Source organism: Atta colombica, unplaced genomic scaffold, assembly GCF_001594045.1.
Source record: "Atta colombica isolate Treedump-2 unplaced genomic scaffold, Acol1.0 scaffold233, whole genome shotgun sequence".
Lineage (NCBI taxonomy): Eukaryota > Metazoa > Arthropoda > Insecta > Hymenoptera > Formicidae > Atta > Atta colombica.
This window is the reverse complement of record NW_017259331.1, coordinates 384719-407659: the sequence shown is the minus strand read 5'-3', so window position 1 is coordinate 407659 and position 22941 is coordinate 384719. Positions and strand designations below refer to the sequence as shown.

Here is a 22941-nt window from a genome sequence, read left to right as displayed (position 1 = left end):
TTTAATAATTTAATAACAATAATTTTTAATAATTTTCACATTAAAATATATATAATATGTATAGAGAAGACTTCAAATATAATATATCACTTCCATAATCATTTAATTCATGGCTTTATGAATTATTAGTAATAACATTAGAGAAATAACATTTTTGATATATAAATATTCTCATGTTAATTCTCTTAAAGTTGCAAAGTGGCCCAGTTTTGTAGCTACCGTACATCAGTCTAAAATAAATACGACTTGGAATGTTCCTCGAGTGTCCACACCAGTGATGTTCGCACATGTTTAATATTCTAAAACATCTCCGCGATATTTCCATACATCAAAGTCCTTGTTAGAGCATTTGCTGCATTTGACAGGCGAGACATTTCGATATATTTCTATTCGAACCCTACGGGGTGGTAAAGAGCCGCTAACGCATTAACTACGTCGTTCGTGTCACCGGGCTATCGGATTTCGCAGAGGGGACTCCGCGAGCACCGCGAATAGTTGTATCTTCGCCAGTCGCGTTCTATTTTCCATTGGACAAAACCGATGATTTAACCGCGAAATACACCGATTGTGTCCGAAACACATATGCGGCCTATGAAGAGAGAGACAATTTATCGTTAGCATTGGATTTGCGTGTTACTATTTGCAGAAAAGAGAGAGGAAACGTGGTCCGCAGTTTCGAACTCGAAACTGTCGCGAACTTGTTTGTCTCATACTATTTTATGGCATAATATAGAGATTAGATACCGACAGTCGAAACTTGTTGCGCGAAATTTTATTTTCCCGATTAACGTAGGGTAAAATCACTAAAATTAAATGTGGATCATCAATTAAGTCCTAAACACAATATAAAGCAACAACGATAAGAATAGCAATAAGAATGTTACAGAAATAAGCGATATAATATAATTGTTGTTTCCCGTTGCACAATGCCGCGAAAGAAATAAAAAACGCCAACTAATTTGATTTCATATATAGACTGTAGTATTCTTCCATTCACTTTAAAGTTAGCGCATATAAAAAGAATGAAAAATCTGAACGCTGATTGGTAGGCTATAAGGCGACAGACACAGAATTCCAACTGGTTGCGTATTGTGTTTAGGGCTTTATAATTTTAATTCTTTTTTATTACATATATTATGATAAGCATGCGCAAATCATTTTTATTGTCCTTACGGGATGTAGGAATGTCACCAAAAAGGATAAAGCACTTGGTGAATTGATCCGCGATTAGAACGTAGGATCTAATTGTGGATAATCGTCATTACTTTATTTAATTCAAATTAAAACATACAAAATGCTAATGAAATAAAATCATCCATAATGTAATCTTTGATCAGTCATGACTATTAAATATTTTATTAATTATTTGCTATTTTTCTGGATAAAAATATGAATTTTTTTTTAAAGAATGCTCTACAACTAATGATTTTACCTTATATATATAACAATAAATAATGTCGATATAAAGCTAACATAGGATGTTTGAATGTAATTTAAATGCAATTTAAGAAAGTAAATATACGTATATGTTTTAACCATCAGTTTGAGTCCTCATCAGTACAATTGACGCGACACAAATTATTCGGAAAAACGCATGAAAGAAAATGCTCTACATATGGATTAATGAATTATTAGATGTCTATTTGTCGAATTTTTGTTAAATGTTGTTATTTGTCAAATTATCCATTATATATATAGTGTATATACTTTTATTTTTAAAAGTATAAAAATCGCTCATATTATATAAAACCAGAAACATAAAAAATCAAGTCAATAATCGAGCAAAATTCAGATGTAGTTAAGATATTTATTTATTATTGTCTGTATTAAGATATTTATTTATTATTGTAGTAATTAATTAAGATATTTATTTATTATTGTCAAAATTATTATGAACGTATAAATGAACGTTTCGTGACCATAGATTCTTCAGCACTTCTTCAGCATAAACAATTAAATCGTTAATATAAAATTGTCAATTTTGACATAACGCAAAAATGTAATGTAATCGCTAATGTAATATTGTTGCCGCAAAAGATGTACTGGTTTTGAGCTCCATGTACATAAAATAATTGTGAACGTTGTACATACTTCTTGATAGTTGGAAAGTAGGAGCCAGTCCTTGATTTATTATAATTATCAATTAATTTCAATTGATTGGTCATCAATATTTTGTTGTTGAGCGAAAATCCGGTGACAAACAAAGTCAGTAATATAAAAATTGTATTATCAATCATCGATAATTTATTGAATTATTATATTTAAATGAATTAATTTCAAAAATTATAATTGCAAGCCAATATGGAGACTGTTTCGGTAACCTAAAAGCTTAGGACGCTCGCACGGAATGCAAGAGATCCAGGTTTGACTCCTGGCCGAGGCAATATTTTTCGCAATAAGTTTATTACAATTTTGTAAGATTAAATTTGGGAAATTTGGATTATTAATATTTCAAATTGATTGCGTTGAAAGTCTGACAACCATATCGGTACGCAATTATAATTTCTGAAATTAATTCATTTAAATGAATATATATAATAATTCAACGTCTTAACACTCAAATCGTAGTAGCGCTTCGTATTTAAAATAATGTAAAAATTACGGCTTAGTAGTCTAATAGTTATTAAAAAGAAAGAAAATTTGATATTAATACAGTTAATTTTGTAAAAAAGAATCAAAAACTTACATCAGAATCTAAGGAATCAAAGTGAATCATTCCAGCTCGATCAAACGCACAAATTTATGCTGAAGAAGTGACCCGTGATCACGAAACGTTCATTTATATAATAAATATCTTAATTAGTTAACCAATACTTAATTTTGCTCGATTGATCTGGTTTTTTACGTTTTTATTTTTAAGCTCTTAAACAACATGTTGCCGGAGTAAATAAGAAATAAATTGTAAATAGTAGAAAATGAGCGTGAAAGACAAACGTGACAGGTCAGGAATATTGTAATAAAATTTCGCAGAACAAGCAGTACGCAAAACAGTATGTTTTATAAACAATCGAAAATGTATTATACAATATCTTACTTATGAAATAAAACAACATAAGAGAGCCATTTAAGCAAATATTAAAAGAATATATATATTATTGTAATTAAGAGGATGCTGAAGTGACCAAATTATCGTCATTACAATTGTATAAAAATCTCCGAATTGACTGAACTGAAAAAATTCTCTTACAGGATTAAAGTAAAATTAAGTAAAATTAAATTAAAGTAAAAGTAACGCAAAATTAAGAAGCGCAGAGTGGAATTTATATATATATACTATAAATAAAAAAAAAGTTAAGTAGTTTTTAAGAAATAGTTTTTAACTTTTTTTTATTTCAATATAAAATCCTGTGTACCCACTTCGTCCTAATTTTACGTCTATACTTTAATCCTCTAAAAGGATTTTCAATTCCAGTCCAGTCCAGAGATTTTTATACGACTGTGTCAATAATTTGGTCACTCTAGTATCTCCTTAATATTATTTAGATTGTGAAATTTAGATTTTAAAATTATTTATATAAGTTATATTTTCAAATATCTGAAAAAGCTAATATCGTAGAGTCACATTCATTCATTCTCTCTCTCTCTCTCTCTCTCTCTCTCTCTCTCTCTCTCTCTCTCTTTCTTTCTTTCCGGGTTGCCTGAGTTTGCCAGGTCTGACGCGTATTACTACTCCTACGCAGCGGACGCACGTCAATCGACAGCGCTGACGCGTTTCCCTCGCGCGTGCCTCCGCATGACGAACTTAGATTAATTTCCGATAGTATCACTGATTTGCATGACAAGAGTTTGACGGTGAATGTCACTATAGTCAGCTTAAGACATCGCTTTAAGATCTTATCGGTCCCTTTTATCAATAACGGAATTTTCAAGGAATTTCATCATTAGCAAGAAGATTGAAAATTAGATTAAAAAACTGCTAAAACAAAAAATGTATTTAACGCGTTGATGAAATTCGTTGTGACGAAGACATTAATTTCATATATTTTTAATATGAATTGCGCACGCAAAAGAATAATTTATTTATTTTTATAAGTCATAAAAATTATTGGAGAGAGATATGAGAAAAACTTACAAAGCTATTAAAAACATAAATGTCAATCTTTATTATTAACACGTTATTAATTTTGATAAAAATTAATTTAATAAAAATACACAAAAGATTATATAAATTATAATAAAAAATCGAGCTATATTTATCATAATAGATCAATGTACCAATATCAACAAATTTAACCATTTTAATTAACAATTCCAATTAGTTAATTAAAAAATGTAGATACTTATAATTCTTTAGTAAGAATCACATTGGCGTAGTTTAATTTAATTAAGTTGTAATTACAATGCGCTATTAAATGTCGGATTTGACTTCAAACAGAACCATCTGTAAAAGGTATGCATAAGATTCAGCTACGTGTGCACTTCGAAAAGTAAAAATCTACATCGTATATCTACAAGTGAATTCAGCCAATATTTGCTGCTAGGTGCATGGTCTACGATCGATGCAATTACGTATCCGACACTCTCAAGCGTGATATTCGACTAATTACGGAATAAAAGGGAAAGAAAAAGATGAGTTCAGCAGAAAATAGTTGCCACTCCTACCTGCAGGTTCTTGAAATGATGAGAGCCGCAAAGCGAGCTCAGGAATCTGCTCAAAGCGCATTTCCGCGTGTGCTGAGTAATCCCTACATTCGTTGCAGCTTCCGTCACAGATTCTCTTCCGGTTATCGGTGCTACACCGATTTCCGATCCTCTAGCCATCTGCGAACAGACCGACGAGATTCTTTGAAGAATATCGTATAGAATATTGCGTCGTAAAATGTATTCATTTTCGAAACGCAGACTACAATAAAAATTATTCTTAATTTTATATATAATGTCTTTAATTTTATATAATAAATTAGAAACATATATTACACGATAACGTCTACATAAATTTATACCGAAATTTTATTTAGGCACTAAAGGTCTAGCTTAGATTTAAGACTTTAGTTATAGCTGTATTCACATTTGAGTTATGACAATTTTGATATTTTTTAAAATCATCTTTGTATTTTAAAGTTTGTCGATGATTTTTTTATAAAATTAATTTATTTTTGAAAATTAATAGTATAATGTTTACTTAACTCTTTCATGATAATAACTTAAAAATTACGTTTTTAGTTGTGTTATTTTTTAAATAAGGGATATCGTGATTCTGTTAATTTCAAATTCTTGAATAAAATATTATTCTTCATAAACAAGACACAAATAATTCTCAAACTATTAATCATTAAAAGTAAGGTTTTTTTTTTATTAGGAATTAAATTCTGAAAATAGAAAGATACTTGAATGTCACTTTACAAGTACAAAATATGCGTCGATAAATGTTAATCACGGACTTTTACTTGCAAATATATCGAAAACGAGTATATTTGAAGCTAATAAAAGATGATGATGCAAATATTATCACGTTACGTCGTTCATGTTTCGATTAATTTCAGGGTACCCGGTAGTATCGTTACGTCACGATTCGTCGCACAAACAGTACAGTACATGGTGCATAAATGTGATTTAACGAAAGGCACACACTACAGTCGACGGACGTGTTTGCTGGTGTTTGTCCGTAATACGATAATCGCCTACCCCAGTACGATTGTTTGTACATACGTTGGCCGCGAGCAGTTTCCGTAGCAATAATTCCTGTTCCAAGAGAGATCATGAAACATGCGAAATACACATGAAACGTGTAGCCGTGTGAGCGGAAAATTATTACGATTTGTTTATTCATCCCGTTTACTACGATATCGCGATTTTTTTCTATCAGACGCCTTAATGTATTTACGAGGATTGCACCGTTCATTTTCGACGCGCAAAATCATAATTTTGATGAAGACAACTCGGTCAGTTCATGAATTACGGCATGAATAACAAAAATTTCGTCCGCAAATTCAATATAGCAATGCGAATGAAAAAGATCTGTTCGCGTTGCTTGAAATCATCAAAAATTATTGCATTTAAAACGGGATAAACATTTAATATTTGAGTGCTGAAGAGAAAGGAAAAAAAATGCTAATATACGTGCAAAAAGTGCATGCAACGCGGACAGATCTAATGTGACTAAAAAGTCAAATGAGTTTCATATCAACAGAGAGTCGGACTTTATTGATAAAGTTCAATATCGGAATGCACGAAGTCGCGCCTCCACCTTGAAAATTGAGTGGCTGCATCAAAGAGAAAGAGATCTGACAAAGTGGTTTTGTCTTTCCGCACAGTTTCTCGTTTCCTCATTTTACTCAGTGATTTCATACACCTTCTGCTAGAGACTCGGTCGCGGTAATGGAGAAACGTGATGCGCGTGTGCACCACATGGACGTATCACTCATATACGGTCACGTATACAAGCAGTTGTTAATGTACTCTTTCTCGCAGATGTTTCGACATTTTACCCGGTCATTCGATAATGACGCAACGTTCTCCAATGTCAAAAGTTATATTATCCATGGATAATAATAACTTGTCGGAGAATTTACTGAAATACCGAAATTGTAAAACATATAACTCTACTTTTTCAATTTAAATTCATCGCTTATAGCAATTAATTAAATTATTAATCTTACGCAAATTGCGAGTATCATCTTTTTCTTCAATTCAATTAATTTTATTGAAATTAATAATCATTTTGTATGAACTTCGAAAAAAATGTTTCTATCTTAAAACAGAAATCTATATTACATTTTTTGATGATATAATATAAATCTGCGGATAGCAAATAAAATTTAAAATGAATGTTGAGAAAGTACACGTGAATACATATTTATATAAACCCTGTAAGAGTAATACATTTTTACAACATTCACTTTAAAATTAAATTTGAAATAAATTCGAGGTTAATTAATGGAAAATGAATGATTCATTCAAAATTAATGAATTCAAGATCTGTACATTAATTACACAACTGAAGATGGAAATGTATGTAGTATTGAACAATGAAATAAAAAACCTGAAAAAGTTACATCGATACAAATACATTGATATAGAATAATAATAGATTCTTTACTTTCAAAACATTTTTGAGCAAAATCAATTAAAAAAATGAGTTTTTTTATGACAAAATGATGTTCCTCAGAAGGTTGTTGTCTCCAATATAATAATAAATAATTATCTATATTGAATATTAATATCTATTAGCTATTGTCGCTTGCTAATTATAAATATTCATTTGACATTATTCAATAATTAAAAAAAATTAATTAGCGCTATGAGACACTTGCTACTTAATGAATAACATAAAGTGTATAAAATTATAAAATTAATCCGACCTACTCATTTATTTCTTACAAAATTCAAATAGTTTTCTAAAAAGTGTACACTACAAAATTCCAGTAGATTTTTTTAAAAAGTGTACACTGCAATTCTTATCATACCAATTTAATAGTATAATTTATAATTTTATTTCAGTCTATGCTAATTATTATTTAGCGATTAAATCATTATAAAATTATAGCATTAAATAGTATAAAGTAATTTTTATCCTCTGACATTTCCTCTGATGTTCAAAAATGTTCTTCATTTCTAACTTTTTGTATAGCTATATTATTTTACATTAAAGTTGAAGAATAAAATTTATTCGGCCATAATCGGACATTTATTATACATTTATCCATGATAATGCATTTTATAAAAAGCTAAAACTCACCGTGATAATAGAGGGACGCGGCGCGCCGGTGAAGTGTTCGATGACCTCCCAATTGGATTTCTTGATAGGCGGGGTGTGCGGCGTTCTCGGTGTATTAGGGGTGTGTGGTTGTGAGGATGGTGTAGAGGCTTTGGAACCCGACGTATTAAACAGCAATTCAACGCGAGGTTTACTGCCGTCATGACTGCTGCTCACATGTTGCCTGAGGCTTGCCCATCTCCTGGTGGACCTGGGGGCTCCGCTTATTCTGTGCCCGATTTCGCCCTGGTGGAAAAGGTCACAGTCATTCAGTTGACAAAATTATGCTCTCCATGATTAATTAATCATGAAATTTCTCTAAAAATTATATTTGTGATTTCATATGTCTTCTTTTATTTGAAAATAACAAACAAAGAATTCTAAATCTCTTCTAAATCTCTTATCTTACTTATAATCAAAACATGATTTTTATAATATTTCATTTTCTTGAAGAAACAGTTATCTATTGTATCTGTTATTATAAGGTATCAATAACTTATGAATTATTTCTATACAGCAGCTAAAATATAGATGTTTTTTTTTAAAAAGTAGATAAAAACGTAGTGCATAATTAATTTGTTGTAATGACTGTAGCCTATATAAATAATTTGCATATGAATTTATATGTAAACAACATTTTTTATTGACATTTTTAAATACATAAAATATTTTTATGTACTTTACTTAAAATATGATCAACTATATTTATCATACTTTACTTAATGTAAAATGTCTAATAATAAGCTTAAAAAGTTGAACGAAAAATTGATAGAAAAATAATTATTCTGATGCCATTTAATTTAGATATAATTTCTCTGTTTTAGAGAAAGATATTTTAAGACATTTTTAATTTCAGAAGAGTGTCACAGAGACGCTATTATTTATGTCGCCTTAGGCATAGAAAGTATCTACTTGGTTCTGTTCAAAGATAAAACATCCCAAGCAACGTCAAAAGAAAGTCGACACCCGTTACGTAAATTTTCGTAACTTTGCGCGGAAATTGCAGTATGAAAAGAACGTGTGAGCCACGTTTTTGCACTACAATATATGAAAAAACTACGTCAAAATTCATTCAAAATCTTCTAACTTCAGCACGTCGCTCGTCTCGTCTTCATGTATCCGCGAGATTACAAAATATCTTTAAAACATATATTTAGAACGTAAATACCACGATGTATCTAAGATCATCTTTCTGCATCCAGGATTACAAAAATATCTTCACAACGTACAAGCTACTCAGGACGTAATAAATATAATAATATACGTATTGCGTTGCAATATTAAAGAACGTTGTTGCAAAGATACGACTTCCCTTGAAGCAAAATTTTCGCGAAAAAAAGAAGTCAAATAAACTTGAAGTTTCTCGAAAAACTCGTGTTCTTAAAACGGAAATGCGACAAAACCGGACGGCGGTATATACTCTAAACCGGAAGACTCGGAAGTGACATTGTTGGCAAGTGACTTGTTACGTGGTGTTACGTAAACCGCACGTCAGCTGTCAGAAATTTCGTTCTAGTTATCGTCCAATATACGCGCGTTTGCTCCGTCGCGCGTTGTCGTGGTCCACCGTGAAAATGCGACACGAGTTGTCGATGCAGAAAACGGTAAGCGGAGATCGCTTTTTTCAGGATCAATGAACGTGACATCCCCGAAATGGATCTGCGGGAACGAGAACTGAAACTGAAATTGTGACCGTAATAAATAAGCCGCATTGCTCTCGTTTCACATGTTTACTCGTGTCTTTCTCTCGCGGAACGAAGCACTTCACTCCGTTTTCAATACGGTCTCTCGATGCCACGTTTTGCGCAGTCATCCATATATCTGTGCATGCAGCCGGGAACAAGAGCATGCAAGAGAGTCCTCGTATGTCGTATGCAGCCATTATTGTGCGCAGTCTTGCGTAAATACTCATGATTGTCGCCTTATTATAACGCATAAACGACCGAGAGTAGATTCGCGTTAAATTATTCGTAGCACATTTAATACGACAAGGAAGTGACTCTGTACTTCTAATTTAGTTAATATTCTATGTGTTAAACATTAAATTAGAATTTGATCGCTCCATTAAATTTTGTAGGCTCTTATAAAAGTAAAAACTCGAGTATTAATTTTAGGGTTGACAAAGACTAATGTTTTTTTTTTTTTATTGTGAGTACAAATTAGTTCGGTCCGTTTCCCTAAAGATTGCTCTAACTGTTGTGAATGGTTCATAGGGACAGCTGATTTTGGCGATTTCAGAAAGATTAAACATCTACTAATACTAATAATACTCAGTTTATATCACTTTGAGTTTCATACAAAAACCTTGATTTTTACTGTGTTTGAAATGTTGAATTTTGTGTTAACCTAGCAGCATTTGAGAGATTTTGATTTTCTGCTTTAATTGGAAGAAAAGTGCGGCTGAAGCCCATCGAATGCTTGTCGAAGTTTATGGTGACACTGCTCCAACTGGTAAATCATGTAGGGAATGGTTTCGACGTTTCAAGGATGGAGATTTCAGCGTTGAAGACAAGCCTCGCTCTGGACAGCCAAAAAAATTCGAAGACAAAGAATTGAGACATTACTCGAAGATCAGAGTCAAACGTAAGAGGAGCTTGCAGAATCTTGCATTGGGGATAACTCAACAAGCCGTTTCGATTGATTGGGAATGATTCAAAAACAAGGAAATTGGGTGCCTATGAACTGAAACCGAGAGACGTTGAAAGGCGATTCAAAGATAACAGAGAAAAGATTTTTTGCATCGGATTGTGACTGGAGATGTGGATATTCTACAACAACCCCAAGAAGAAAAAATACTACGCTAAGCCAGATCAATCGTTGCCATCGACCTCAACATCAACACCGAACATTCATGATTCAAAAATCATGCTCTGTATCTGGTGGGACCAAAAGGATCTTGTTTACTATGAGCTGCTGAAACCTGGCGATTCCATTACGGGCGATCGGTATCGGCTACAATTGATTCGTTTGAGTGTATTGCGAGAAAAACGGCCAGAATACGAGCAAAGACATAAAGTTATTCTTCTTCATGACAACGCTCGGCCTCATGTCGCTAAAGTCGTAAAAAAATATTTGGAAACGCTCTAATGGGATGTTTTACCGCACTCACCGTATTCTCTGGACATTGCTCCTTCTGATTACTGGTTGTTTTGAAGGATGCAGCAAGTCATCGGTTCACTTCTTTCGCAGAAATCGAAAATTGGCTCCAAAATTGGATCGCCTTCAAAGACGAATCATTTTTTCGAGATAGAATTCGAAAATTGCCTGAGAGATGGGAAAAAGTAGTAGGCAGCGATGGACAATATACTTTAATTGATCTATTCATTCATTTTGTTTTGAAATAAAAAACGGACCGAACTAATTTGTACTCCCAATATAAATCATGTTTTTTCTTAAATGTTTTTATGCTTTAAACAGTATTATAAAAAAATATGTTTAAAACATATTAAAAACATCAATTAAGTATATTTTAAACTGTTTTTTTACTCTGATTTTACAAGAGGACACAATCAAATGAATCTCTCCGGTTTAAATGAGCTTTTAGTATGTTGTTCTACGAACAAAAATAGAAGATACGTATTTTTTATACCTGCTAAGTCGCACGTTAAGGGGGTGAAATCCTCCCTTGAAAAAAATTGTTTTTCTTTCAGATTATCGCCAAAACTGTAAGAAATAGAAAAAAAATTTCAGAATGAAAATTGAATGGATTCAAGAGTATTTTAGAACTACCAAAAATATATTTTTTAATTATTTATTAATAATAAAATTATTTATTTATAAAGATAAAAATTTTTTTTTATTGTAGTTCTAAAGTACTCTTAATGCCATTTAATTTTCATTCTGCAAATTTTTTTCTATCTCTTTAGTTTCGAGGATATTCAATCTGAAACCAATTTTTTTCTTTCAGAGGAAGATTTCACTCCCTTAACATGCGACTCAACTATCTATAAAAAAAAATACGAGTCTCCTATTTTTATCCATAGAACAACTTATTAAAAACTCATTTAAATCGGAAAGATTCGCTTGGTTGTGTTCCTTTGTTAGTGAAACTTTATCATACATGATGTTGCGGATTCTTAATATTTGAAACAGTTTAAGGTCTGTAATATAAAATGTCTCTATTTGTATTTAATATTTAATCTTTATTTAGTATTTAATATTTTGATCATGTTTCGCATTATAATACAATTTTTGATCTGGAGAGAATTTCTTAACTTTAAGTTAATAGAAATTTGAAATTAAAAAAATGAAAAAAATTGTATATTCAATAATAATAAAAAATACTCATTGCTAGAAAAAATTCTTTCTTTTCTCTTTTTTTATCAATGTCATATTTTCCAGAGCAACTCTGATATATTGAAACAGAAAGAGGGGGAAAAATGAAAGGAAAGAATGAAATAGAGGCTCAGGCTTTTTCGTGGAAAAACAAACTAATACGACATTGACGTCCTTTGCGAATCCTCTCATGTTGAGGGATTCGTGAGGGAATTTCATTGAAGACATCCCCATGTATGCTTTCTTCGGGCCAGGGTCGGATTAAGAACCAGTCGCGAGTATAATGCTCCTTTTCTTATCTATTCATGTAGGTACTATGCGTGCTCGAACATTCTGTAAAGATTTCTTCGAAGCTTTCAATGTCTAGCGAGAACCGTATGTCGCATGTATGTTATACGCAAGTTAATCAAAAGGAATGACTTTGTAAATGTTTCTTCATTAGAAATTTTATTATTTATATAAAATTAAGTCAGATTTAATTATCCCTACGTTAAATTTCGAAGATATATACAAAATTAATTTAGAATATTAGTTTAAATTAAGATAATTAAAAAGTGCTGCTTTATCGTAAAAAGATATGAAATAGTACAATAAAAATAAGAAACAAAAATGGGAATGAAAGAATTGAAGCAATCTTGACATGAAAGTTATTTCGCTATTTTTGGAAAGGCGTGAAGTTACTTTGAAGTAACTAAATCCGTCCCTCTTTTGAGAGTGAAATGTGAGATCTGACTCTCTTCACGTCTACACCTACGTGTCGCGACAATCTTGGTGCGCGTGTTCTCTATTCTTATTTTCACAGTATACTCTCTGAACGCGTTCGCAAACGGTCATGACTTCTCTCGATTTCACGCTCTTTCTCGTGCATCATCCGTGTATCGTCTTGGTGTTCACCAAGCAGTTTTCAGCTCAGCGAACTTTTCAACGGCGGAAACTTTCATGTCGCTGCAGATTCATGCATTTTTCGCGATAACGAGGTCGATATAACGCTTCTTAACGGTGCTTCGGTATCGCGGTACACGATATCTAGTTTACTTCGAATATGATAAATAACGATTCTATATTTGTACCATTTCAAATTTCTAATTTAAGAAGTTTATGAACATCATAATTTTTTGTAGCATTAATAATGGTTACATGAATAAATAAGAAATTAAATAAATAAGGAGAGAGAGGACTGAGGACGGTCAAGGATAGATTTTAGTGCCTAATGATATTTTTATGTATGCAAGTTCTTAAAATTATAAATTAAAGCTAAAATAATAATATCACAATTAAATTAATCGTTGATTTAATAATGATGCCTCTAATATTTTAAAAAATTGCAAAGAAAATTGAGAAAATTTTTCTGTACAAGGTCTCTTATTTAATTTCTCTTATTTAATTTCTGTAGCATCTTTAATTTTAGATATCCTATACTTTTCTTAATATGATTAAAGTTCCTAACACAACCAATATTAAAAAAATGCCTATTACGGTTAAAGCTGGATCTTCATTGCTTTAAATAATTCAATCTTGAATTACTAATACACTATATATGTACTTGCATATATACTATAATGTAGTCTTTTAAAACTGCACGCCGAATTGTTTTTCCGGATTATAAACGTAATTAAAACTACTTTAGTAATCGCGAATTAAATTGATAAGCAATTTAATAATTTGATACTATCATCAAGCATCATATAAGACATAAAGATGTTAATATGTTGAAACTGTTATTAAATTTATTGCGAAAAATATTACCTCGGCCGGGGTAATATAAAAATATTACCTTGAACTCGGATCTCTTATATTCCGTACGAGCGTCCTAAGTCATTAGACCACCAACGCTTTAATAATATTCTTCGCAATAATCGATCTTTCTTTCAGCTAATTTTGAATTATTTAAAGCAATGAAGATCCAGCTTTGATCATAATAGGCATTTTTCTAAAATTGATTGTGTTTCTCACATATTATGATCTAAAATAAAGATTTTTAACAAAGTTCCTAAGTTATAAACATTCGTATTACTTATTAGAGATAATCCGACTTTTTCTTTCGTCCGTCTTCCATGAATAAAAGAAGTATTTCTATAAGATACACGATTGGCGTTTCATAATCTTTCCCGCCATATAAGCTCATCGATATTTCATACGGTGTGCTCTTTGATATTGCGTGTTGTGAAAATCGTTCTATTATAACTGACGGTATTCCCAGAGCGCAGAGACTCCGATATCGTTCTACTTTTTCGTGAGACGAGCGAATGTCGGAGAGTACACTGACACGTATCACTAGTGCCGCTGATCTTCATGTAATGTTCTGCATTTTATTAAGTTTTCCACAAATACGGAGATCATCGCTGGTCAAACGCTTATTTTGAAAGGTTAGAAAAATTGTATTATACTGAAGGTGTAAAAAAGTGGAATATGGTCTAAATATATTGATCTACAAGGACTATGTCGAAAAATAAAAAAAAATTTTGCCACAAATCATATGTTTTCTTTGTCAAGCCGAAAACTTTTCAAACTACCCTCGTACGGCTTTAGGATCCCTTTAAATCATAAGCCGAAAGAAGTTAAGTAACAATAATTTCTGCCTTTAAACTGTTTTTGCGCAGTCTTTACGGAGAGAATTTTCTTTTAAAATTTACCCTGAAAAAATGGTAATTGTGATACAATACAATATTTTAAAGATTTTTACCATGCACTTCAGTAAAATTGATCGAACTTATTTTATACTTTATTGCAGTTTTATTGACGAATGAGAGAGATTTACATTAAAATTCTTCGAAATGTTACAATGTTATCCCACGACTGTCATTCAGGAAATAAATTCTAAGAAAAAATTCTCTTGGTGTAGGTAACACCAAGAGAATTTTTTAACTGTTAGACTTCAGCGAATTGAGCAAAACCCATTCTTACGATTCAAAAGCATAAATTCCGTGACCGATAAATCGTCACTTGCAACTTACGGCTTACAGCCTCTTAAAGCAAGGTTGTGGATTTAGACTAATCTTAAGGAGGATATATAATAAAACTCATTCGACTAAGCATTTACTTTACGTCTTATATATATTCTAAACTTTTTGGAGCGAACTCTCACTTCAAAAGAGTGAAAATTGCCCCATTTTTTGAAAAGAGTGAAAATTGTCAATCTTTTTCAAGAAGTGAAATATTCTTATTTCTTTCCAAAAATTACTGTATTTTCATTTTTTTGAGATTTCACTCCAAGAAACTTATAGAACAATATCTGATGAATCTTTCTTAAACGTTTTTAATCTTTCTTAAATATACAACGTGCATTTGGTAATTAAATCTTCTTTTCGAGTTTACCGTAAATATGAAGGTACGATGTGAAATTATACGTTTAGTATTAATGGAATTACTGAAATGAAATCTCAGAAATATAGTTACGAGGAAGGAGATTAATTAACATTTCTTACATTAATTCTTTTAATCATGCTTTCTATATGAACAAACAAGCATGACGTGGAAGATTGAAATAAAAAAATATAATATATTTTCTTTTCTAAAAATTACTCGCATAATTTCTTTCGTAATTGAGTTGTATCGAACATATTTTTGCTATTCACATTTTCACTCTGTTCATTAAACGAATAGTATAATTACTTACACAAAGAACTAATTATTCTAGATTATTCTATTGATACTTTATTCCGTATTTTCCCATCATTTAATCATGTTGAGTGTAACGAAGAACATTAATTCTGTTTATTGAATAAAAAGATTGCATTTGATATCATTATCGCAACGGCATGGTATAATTAATTTATATAACAAATTATCTATATCATATAAAAAATATTTTATACACACTTTTATAACGAAAATTGAATAAAAAATGAAATTCGATTGAGAAATGTAGCGATCAAATCAAAAGCAAAAATTTCTAAATTTCAATTCGTATTCACATTTATTTAATATCTTCGTTTTGAATGATACATCTGTAAAATATATTCTTCATGTTTCGCAATGCTTTTCTAGAAATAATTTAACCAATTCTTGTTAGATTTGCTTTCTTTGCAAAGAGAATCGATGGTTCATAATCGATTTATGTGCGAAGCGGTTTGTTCGCATGTTCATTACGTGAAAAATTGTGGGTGAAAAATTGTGAGTGAAAATTGTCAACGAGTACTGCTTTTAAATTATTCAACAACAACTTTTCCGTGAATACTTCGTTCATGCTGATTAGTTAGGAAAACTCGCACGAAGATCCAAGAAATGTGACAGACCTCGCAAGCGTGCTTGCTATATTTCATTGTATGTTACCAGAGCCATGTGCTTCGTGTTTCTTGACGCGTCTAATTCGAAACGTTTCTTTTCCTCTATTCTAATTCTCTAATGACATGCGCTTTTTCACGCCGCTCACCAACGCGACCAACCTCATTTGTAACGGTCAAGTATTGAACTAAATAAAAGAGATACTTTCCACAGCAAATAACACTTTATTTTTTTTTGTTAAATTAATAATATAAAATCGAATGTTTCTATTTAAAAAAAAGTCATAATTACTTTAATAATTTGGGAACCATGTTCTAATGTCAGTAAAAAAGAGGTTAAGAAGTTATAAGAATTTATGAAACTTAAAAATAAACTTTTTTTTTAATATGATTAAAGTTTTGTTATACAGAGACCTCATACGATTACATATTACATATTATAATTATGCAAATTACTTTCTTCTTGTATTTGCTATTTCTAAGTTTTAAATTTTAGCCCTTGAGTAGCTTCGTTTGCACTATTACTACGTTGTATCCTGAATCGCTAGGAAAGTATTAATTACAACGGTAACGCTGGCGAACGCAGCATGCATATCCATGTGTGGTTAGAAAACGGAATAGTGTTTGCAACTATATATAATTATAATTATTTAGAGAAGAAATTAATATAATTACATGGATTATGTATAATTCTAATTTCTACTGTGAGGTGAAAAACATATTTAAAATAATACGTAATTTTTATTTATAACGAAAAATGTGTATACACAAAAATATATGAATATGTAATGTGCATACATTTTCGAAATATATAGTTGAATGAAAAATGTTTCTAGAAAATATTCGCTTATAGAACGTCTGAAATTGCATAAATCGAATATACGTTATTCGAATCAAAATTTTGGACAAAAAGCCGAAGAAAATAGATTGACCTTATCCATATTTTCCAGATGAAGCACGCATTTGTCACTTCATCAATAAATGATCTCTATGTGATCGGAGAATACACAAAATTACAAAGAGCCCCTTCTGTAAAATGTTCTACTATGTTCCCAATATTCTGTAGAACAATATATTTTCCGAAAAAGAAATGTTGTGGAAAAAGCATAATTACATCTATAAAGTATCATTTATTGTCAACTACTTCATCAGCAATGGTACATAAATATTAAATTTAATTATTTGCAGTTTTATATTCTCCTACGAACAATAATTAAACATAACGAGCATTACAAAACATAAATGCTATTTGCGCAACATGCTACTTTAATTATACAAGGGGTAATTAAACACCATGTTCCTCGCTTGTTATCTTATCTTAACGTTTCTTCTTTAATTCTCTGTTGACCATTTTATTACATTCTAGATCGCTTCTATTAATCTCTAAATGTAATTTTCTTTTTTCGCATTGTTAATTTTTTGCACTGTATTACATATTTAGTTTAGAATTTATTTTATACGTATATTACGCTTATATATTAATTTAATTAATTCTTCGCGTATTAATTTTTTATACACTGTTATTTATGATGCTTACAATTTATTTTACGTATTTATTATACGTATAGCTATAGGTACCTATATTTCAAATCGATTGCATTCATTATTGTTCGCTGCAATGAATATCGGTCCATTAATGAGTTACGAAACGTAACCGATTTTTTTCCTCATCGACAAATGGGATCGAGACGCTAAATGGGATTGTGCGGCGTGAAATGCATTCAAGAGCAGATTTCGCCCGAACATGTACACGTGCATACGCCTCGTGGTATTCCGCGTATTCTGCGCATCGCACGCATTGTGCGTACGACAGTTTAGTTACACATGGCGGTGGATTACACACATGCATCAGAGGTGAAATCCGTTTTATTCTGAACTGCATCTTTCAACTAGATAATACTTGAATATTAAGGCAACACGTGCATTCCTCAACCGCGCGTGGGAGCATTAAATCACGAATGCAATGTGGAATACAGACCTATAAAGAGCAAAACATTAAAACGATAATGCCATCTCGTTGCGAGAACGGCACACAATTATTGGGAAGGTGGGTTTTACGTTTGTAAGTGGTCCATAAACGTCGCCTAAATATCTTTAACGTCAGTCGTCGATTTCGAATCGGTCTATCGAGCTCCATTTTTGGCGCATTTTATTTCCGAGCACGGCAGGATTAATATTTTAACATCGCTATATACCGTCGCATTCCATCTAAATTCTCACTATAATTGTTAGACGATTTTATCTTAACGTCTTTTATTAAAATATATTGGATAAAAAAATCAGGAAATTGCTGAAATTAAATAGCTATTATTTACTCTCTAAACTTGCAAAGTAAATCTCACTCTGAAGAGTGAAATTTCACTCTTAAAGATTGAATGTATCGAGCCATTCATTTTCAAGATTGGCTCAATTTTCACTCTTTAGAATGAGATTTCATTCCAAAGAATTTAAAGAATAATAATAAATAGAATGAAACAAGTTGTAACTATACTCTACAGAAAAACTTATTTTAAGTTTATCAACATAAGAAAAAAAAAAGTTAATAAATAGTTAAAATTAATAAATACATTTGCAGACTTGTAAAAAGAAATATATAGAAAAGTCTAACATTTAATTGGTTACCTGGTTACATTAGGTTCAATATGTTTAGAAAGTCTCGTTATAGATGGTGTTATTTTCATGAAAGAAATTTTCTTGAAGTTCTTTGAAGACGTAAATTAATATTAGAAATTATATGTAATACTCCGTTTGTATCACTTTTTAATACAAGCGAAATTTCACTCTCGAAATTTTATTCTTACTTAATTTTGTTCAGATTTTAATTTTTAAAGATTTCAATATTTGAATTAAAAAACTTAATAATAGAGATAAGTTATAAAGTAACTCTAAATTTTTTCACATTTTTTAAAAACCTAGAACAGTATAAAAATATTGATTTGGACAAGAAACACCCAGATTGCAGATAATGAGACTAATTTGATTGCAAACGGAGAGTTAATGATTTTCAAACGTCACGCCTTCTGTATCAATTTAAAGTGCTTTCTATCAAGGGATGACAGTGTAATACAGTATAACACACAGTGTAATCATTATCATGTTGTTGTTTGCCAATCAAACAAAGATCAAATGATTTACTGTGTTATATTATGTCACTTGTATCTCTTGCTGCAAACCACTCTCAGATCATCACGGTCATTTCGAAAATATATTACTGAATCATGTAATCACTCGAATTGTAGTTGAGTTAGCTCGTATTTATAATTAATTTTTTTCAAGTTTATATTATATATTGCTTTTACAGTATGTATTAGTAAAAATTACAAGTTTTTTTCTACAGTATCGTATTCAATTTATTTTATTCTGTTTGCTCGTTATAGAATAACAATTGGACTATGTTTCAAAATTCATCACCAGTGCTGAAAATTTATATTTACGTTACTATAAAGTTACGTGACTATAAAGTTTTAATACTGGTAAATTTTGAAACATGTAGCTTTAGTTTCAATAATTTCTCGATTGTCAGACTGTATGTCAAACTTTTGGTCCTAATACCGCATTTAGTTGAATAATGCGCACCAGTTATAGCTTGTTGCATGCTAATTCATCTGAATGTAAAAGCATAAGTGTTTTGATTGATGAAATGCTCAGCATATATTCTCTTTACCAAACAATGCAATAAGTTATGCCAAGTGCATATATATATTTTGCTGATCCAACTGTTTATGTATGATAATACAGTATTACTATGCATACGCCTTTATGTATGTCAATTTGCGTATGACAGCCTTTAATGTGCATCGGTTCGTACTGTTGCATTCGAATTCGCTATAGCATTCTGTTCTGCCGTGTATTTTATTTGATCTGTCAAACCATGAATATGTGAAATGAGCTTTTTTATGGTATTTCATTCTCTTTGACAAAGAATTAAAGGATTCCGCAGCTTACAATTTAGGATAACGATTACAGGGTTGCCACAAAATTGAAAATCACGAAAATTAAAAAATTGTCAGAGAAATTGGAAACGGTCAGAGAAATTATAGAAAAAGTCAGGCAATTTTACAAAACTATATAGAAAATTAAATTAAAAACGCAGTGTCGGCAATATTGATGGTAATTACTATGTTAAAAACAAAAATACATAAAATTTTGAAATAGGAATCTATTATTGAAAATCAAAGAAAAAGTCATAGAATTTTAGGTAAAAAATTTATGACAATTCTGAATTATAATGGTTAATGTACACTGTTAAATCTATAGAATATCAAATTTAATCTAATTTAAGTCGCCACAGCTCCCATTTAATATATCATTATTTTATACTAAAACAGTGGTTAAATTTGAAACTATATAGCGTCAAATTAACACTAGGTTTAACAGTGTACGATTTTGAATTTAAATCGCTCTTAATTTATTAAGTTTGTCAATCATAATGTTTATTTTATCATAATGTTATTATACAATATTACGATGTCATTTTTTTACGGGAGTTGCTACACGGATCGCTTCAAGCGCTTCGAAATGCTGCGAAATGAAAATTATCCAGATGACACTTCTTGAAATGCAGATATCACTTAAGGTGTACGCAACGATAAAACTGAATCGCTTCGCGATCTAATGGGTGTTCGTTGTCTCCTGACGAAACTGAACTCTAATTCTAAACACTCGGGATATTTAGTTGGCACCGTTTACCTCCATTCTCCATCGACGTGTTCCTAACATATGCGTGCAATGTGTATTCCGCGAAGGGTTGATAACACGCCACCTGGCACATTGTTATACTACCAAATATATCACTGTAATGAGAGAGTTATGTCAGCCAGAAATCGATAATTGCCTCCATAACTTTATATTATCGTGGAGAAATTTCGTAACTTTGATGGAGATCACTTTAGAATGAAATTTCATTTCGATAATAATGTTTTCGATATAACAATTGAAAATACCACTGCAACGTGCGCAATCTAATTTCGATTTGATAGGAAAATAATGCTTCTTCAATCAAAATGAACATACACATATCTCCTCCTCGCTTAGTAAACTAACGAAATATCGGATTTCCAATTCCATATAGAGATCTGTATCTAGTTGTCATTGCAACACACCTCATTTTAAGGTAGGCGTCAGGTGTATATAGTTTCTGCAAAAAGTGACTGGAATTGGAAATTTATACTTTCCATGAAAAATGAGTGTTCTATGTACACACAAGAAGCAGTTCAATAAGGTCAATATTTAAAATATTCAATAATATAATTTTATAGTTTAAATAAAAATTTTCTCATTTTATATTAATTGTTTTTTAAAAACATATTTACTTTTATTAAAATAATTTTTAATCCAGGTTCTAAATTGTTAGCAAATTTTTGTATTTACACTTAAATATGTAATATAGAAAAAGTCTGTAACTTCTCATAATTTTGTCATTTCATAAAAAAAAAATACGTGTCTATAATATACATTCTTAATGCGAATGTATATTTATTATGTATATTACATCATCATATATAAAATAATTTTCCGCTTCTGAATAACTATATGCCGGTATTAATATCGATTCGTAAAGTAATAACAATATAAATTTTATTATAAATGTACATACGTGCAATGATTAAATTATATGTTTATGTCAATCCATATATGTTGAAAGACATATAACGTAACACACTTATGCAATTACGTCGAAATAATGCATACAGATGCATTCGTTTTTTTTTACTTTTTCACAACTACGATATTTCGTGACGATATGTAAAAATATAATTTTTGTGTGCCTAAGCAATGTTATACGATATCGAGCAGCAACGCGACCAACGTTCAGTCTTACCGAGAAACCCGTTTATGAATAATGTATGCAAGAGCATGCATCCCTTGCATGAAACTTGCAGTCTTTACTTTTCTCTTTTATGCGTAATCGCCAGCATATGGCGGCATGGCATACAGTCAAGTAGAAAGCAATTATATAACCGTGATACAAAGAGTTAGGTGATTCAATAATTTTTTCCAGAAATTATAAACTTTCAGAAATTGCAATTTCCAAGAACTAGACTGATTATACCTAACGCGTTTAATTACTGACGCGTTCAATTATACGAAATGTAACAAGGAGAAATAAAATATCTTGTTAATAAATTTAGTTACAGTATGATTTTCTCGTGGAAATTTAATTTCGACATCGCTGACATTTTGAACGACGAAATGTTGAAGGATACGAGATATCGACATGTGTTTTCGATTTAATACATTAATTTCTCTAGTGCACGCTTCGTTTTGTGGAATTCGGTCGCTTTAAAAAAAAAGCTGTGAAAATTGTCGACGAAATGATTACCTCATGAGTCCTACGGCTGCCACGAAGACTGAGCCTGTGGCTCCATTCTCGCTTCGGGAAATCCATGCCGTATTTTTCCGTGTCCACTGATCTTTTATTTCCAGACACTGGCGAGCCCTCCGGGGCAACGAGATGCGTCGCTATCCGTTACTTCATGTTTCTCCTGCGCAAAAAAAATTCGCTACATCAAATTTCTCTTTCTATTCTGTCATCGCTTTTCATGTCTGCTTCGATCGTGCTTCAAATTAATTAATATTCGATGCGCAACTTAACGTTCGAGGTAATGTCGTTAATAATTCGTGTACCGCCGCGAAGAGCTTTTAGATAGTGGTTCCTGTTAAGCTTTACCGTTGTGCAATGTTGCAACGAAATATTCACATGAATCATTTCACTTTATAACATATTTTTTATTAATAGTATTCAAG

At 31.2% G+C, this 22941-nt stretch overlaps 1 protein-coding gene across 1 annotated transcript in view; it reads right to left on the bottom strand.

Annotated features, from left to right (window-relative positions):
• The window catches only part of LOC108688493 (adenylate cyclase type 6), a 102761-nt gene extending 80173 nt beyond the window's left edge, over positions 1-22588 (bottom strand). The window contains exons 1-3 of the mRNA XM_018194775.1: positions 22517-22588; positions 7679-7942; positions 4603-4761 (exon numbers count right to left, since the gene is read on the bottom strand). Of these exons, the coding sequence (XP_018050264.1) occupies positions 4603-4761; positions 7679-7942; positions 22517-22582 (489 nt within the window). The 5' untranslated portion in view covers positions 22583-22588. The remainder of the gene's footprint in view (positions 1-4602; positions 4762-7678; positions 7943-22516) is intronic.
• Positions 22589-22941: the final 353 nt, after the last annotated feature.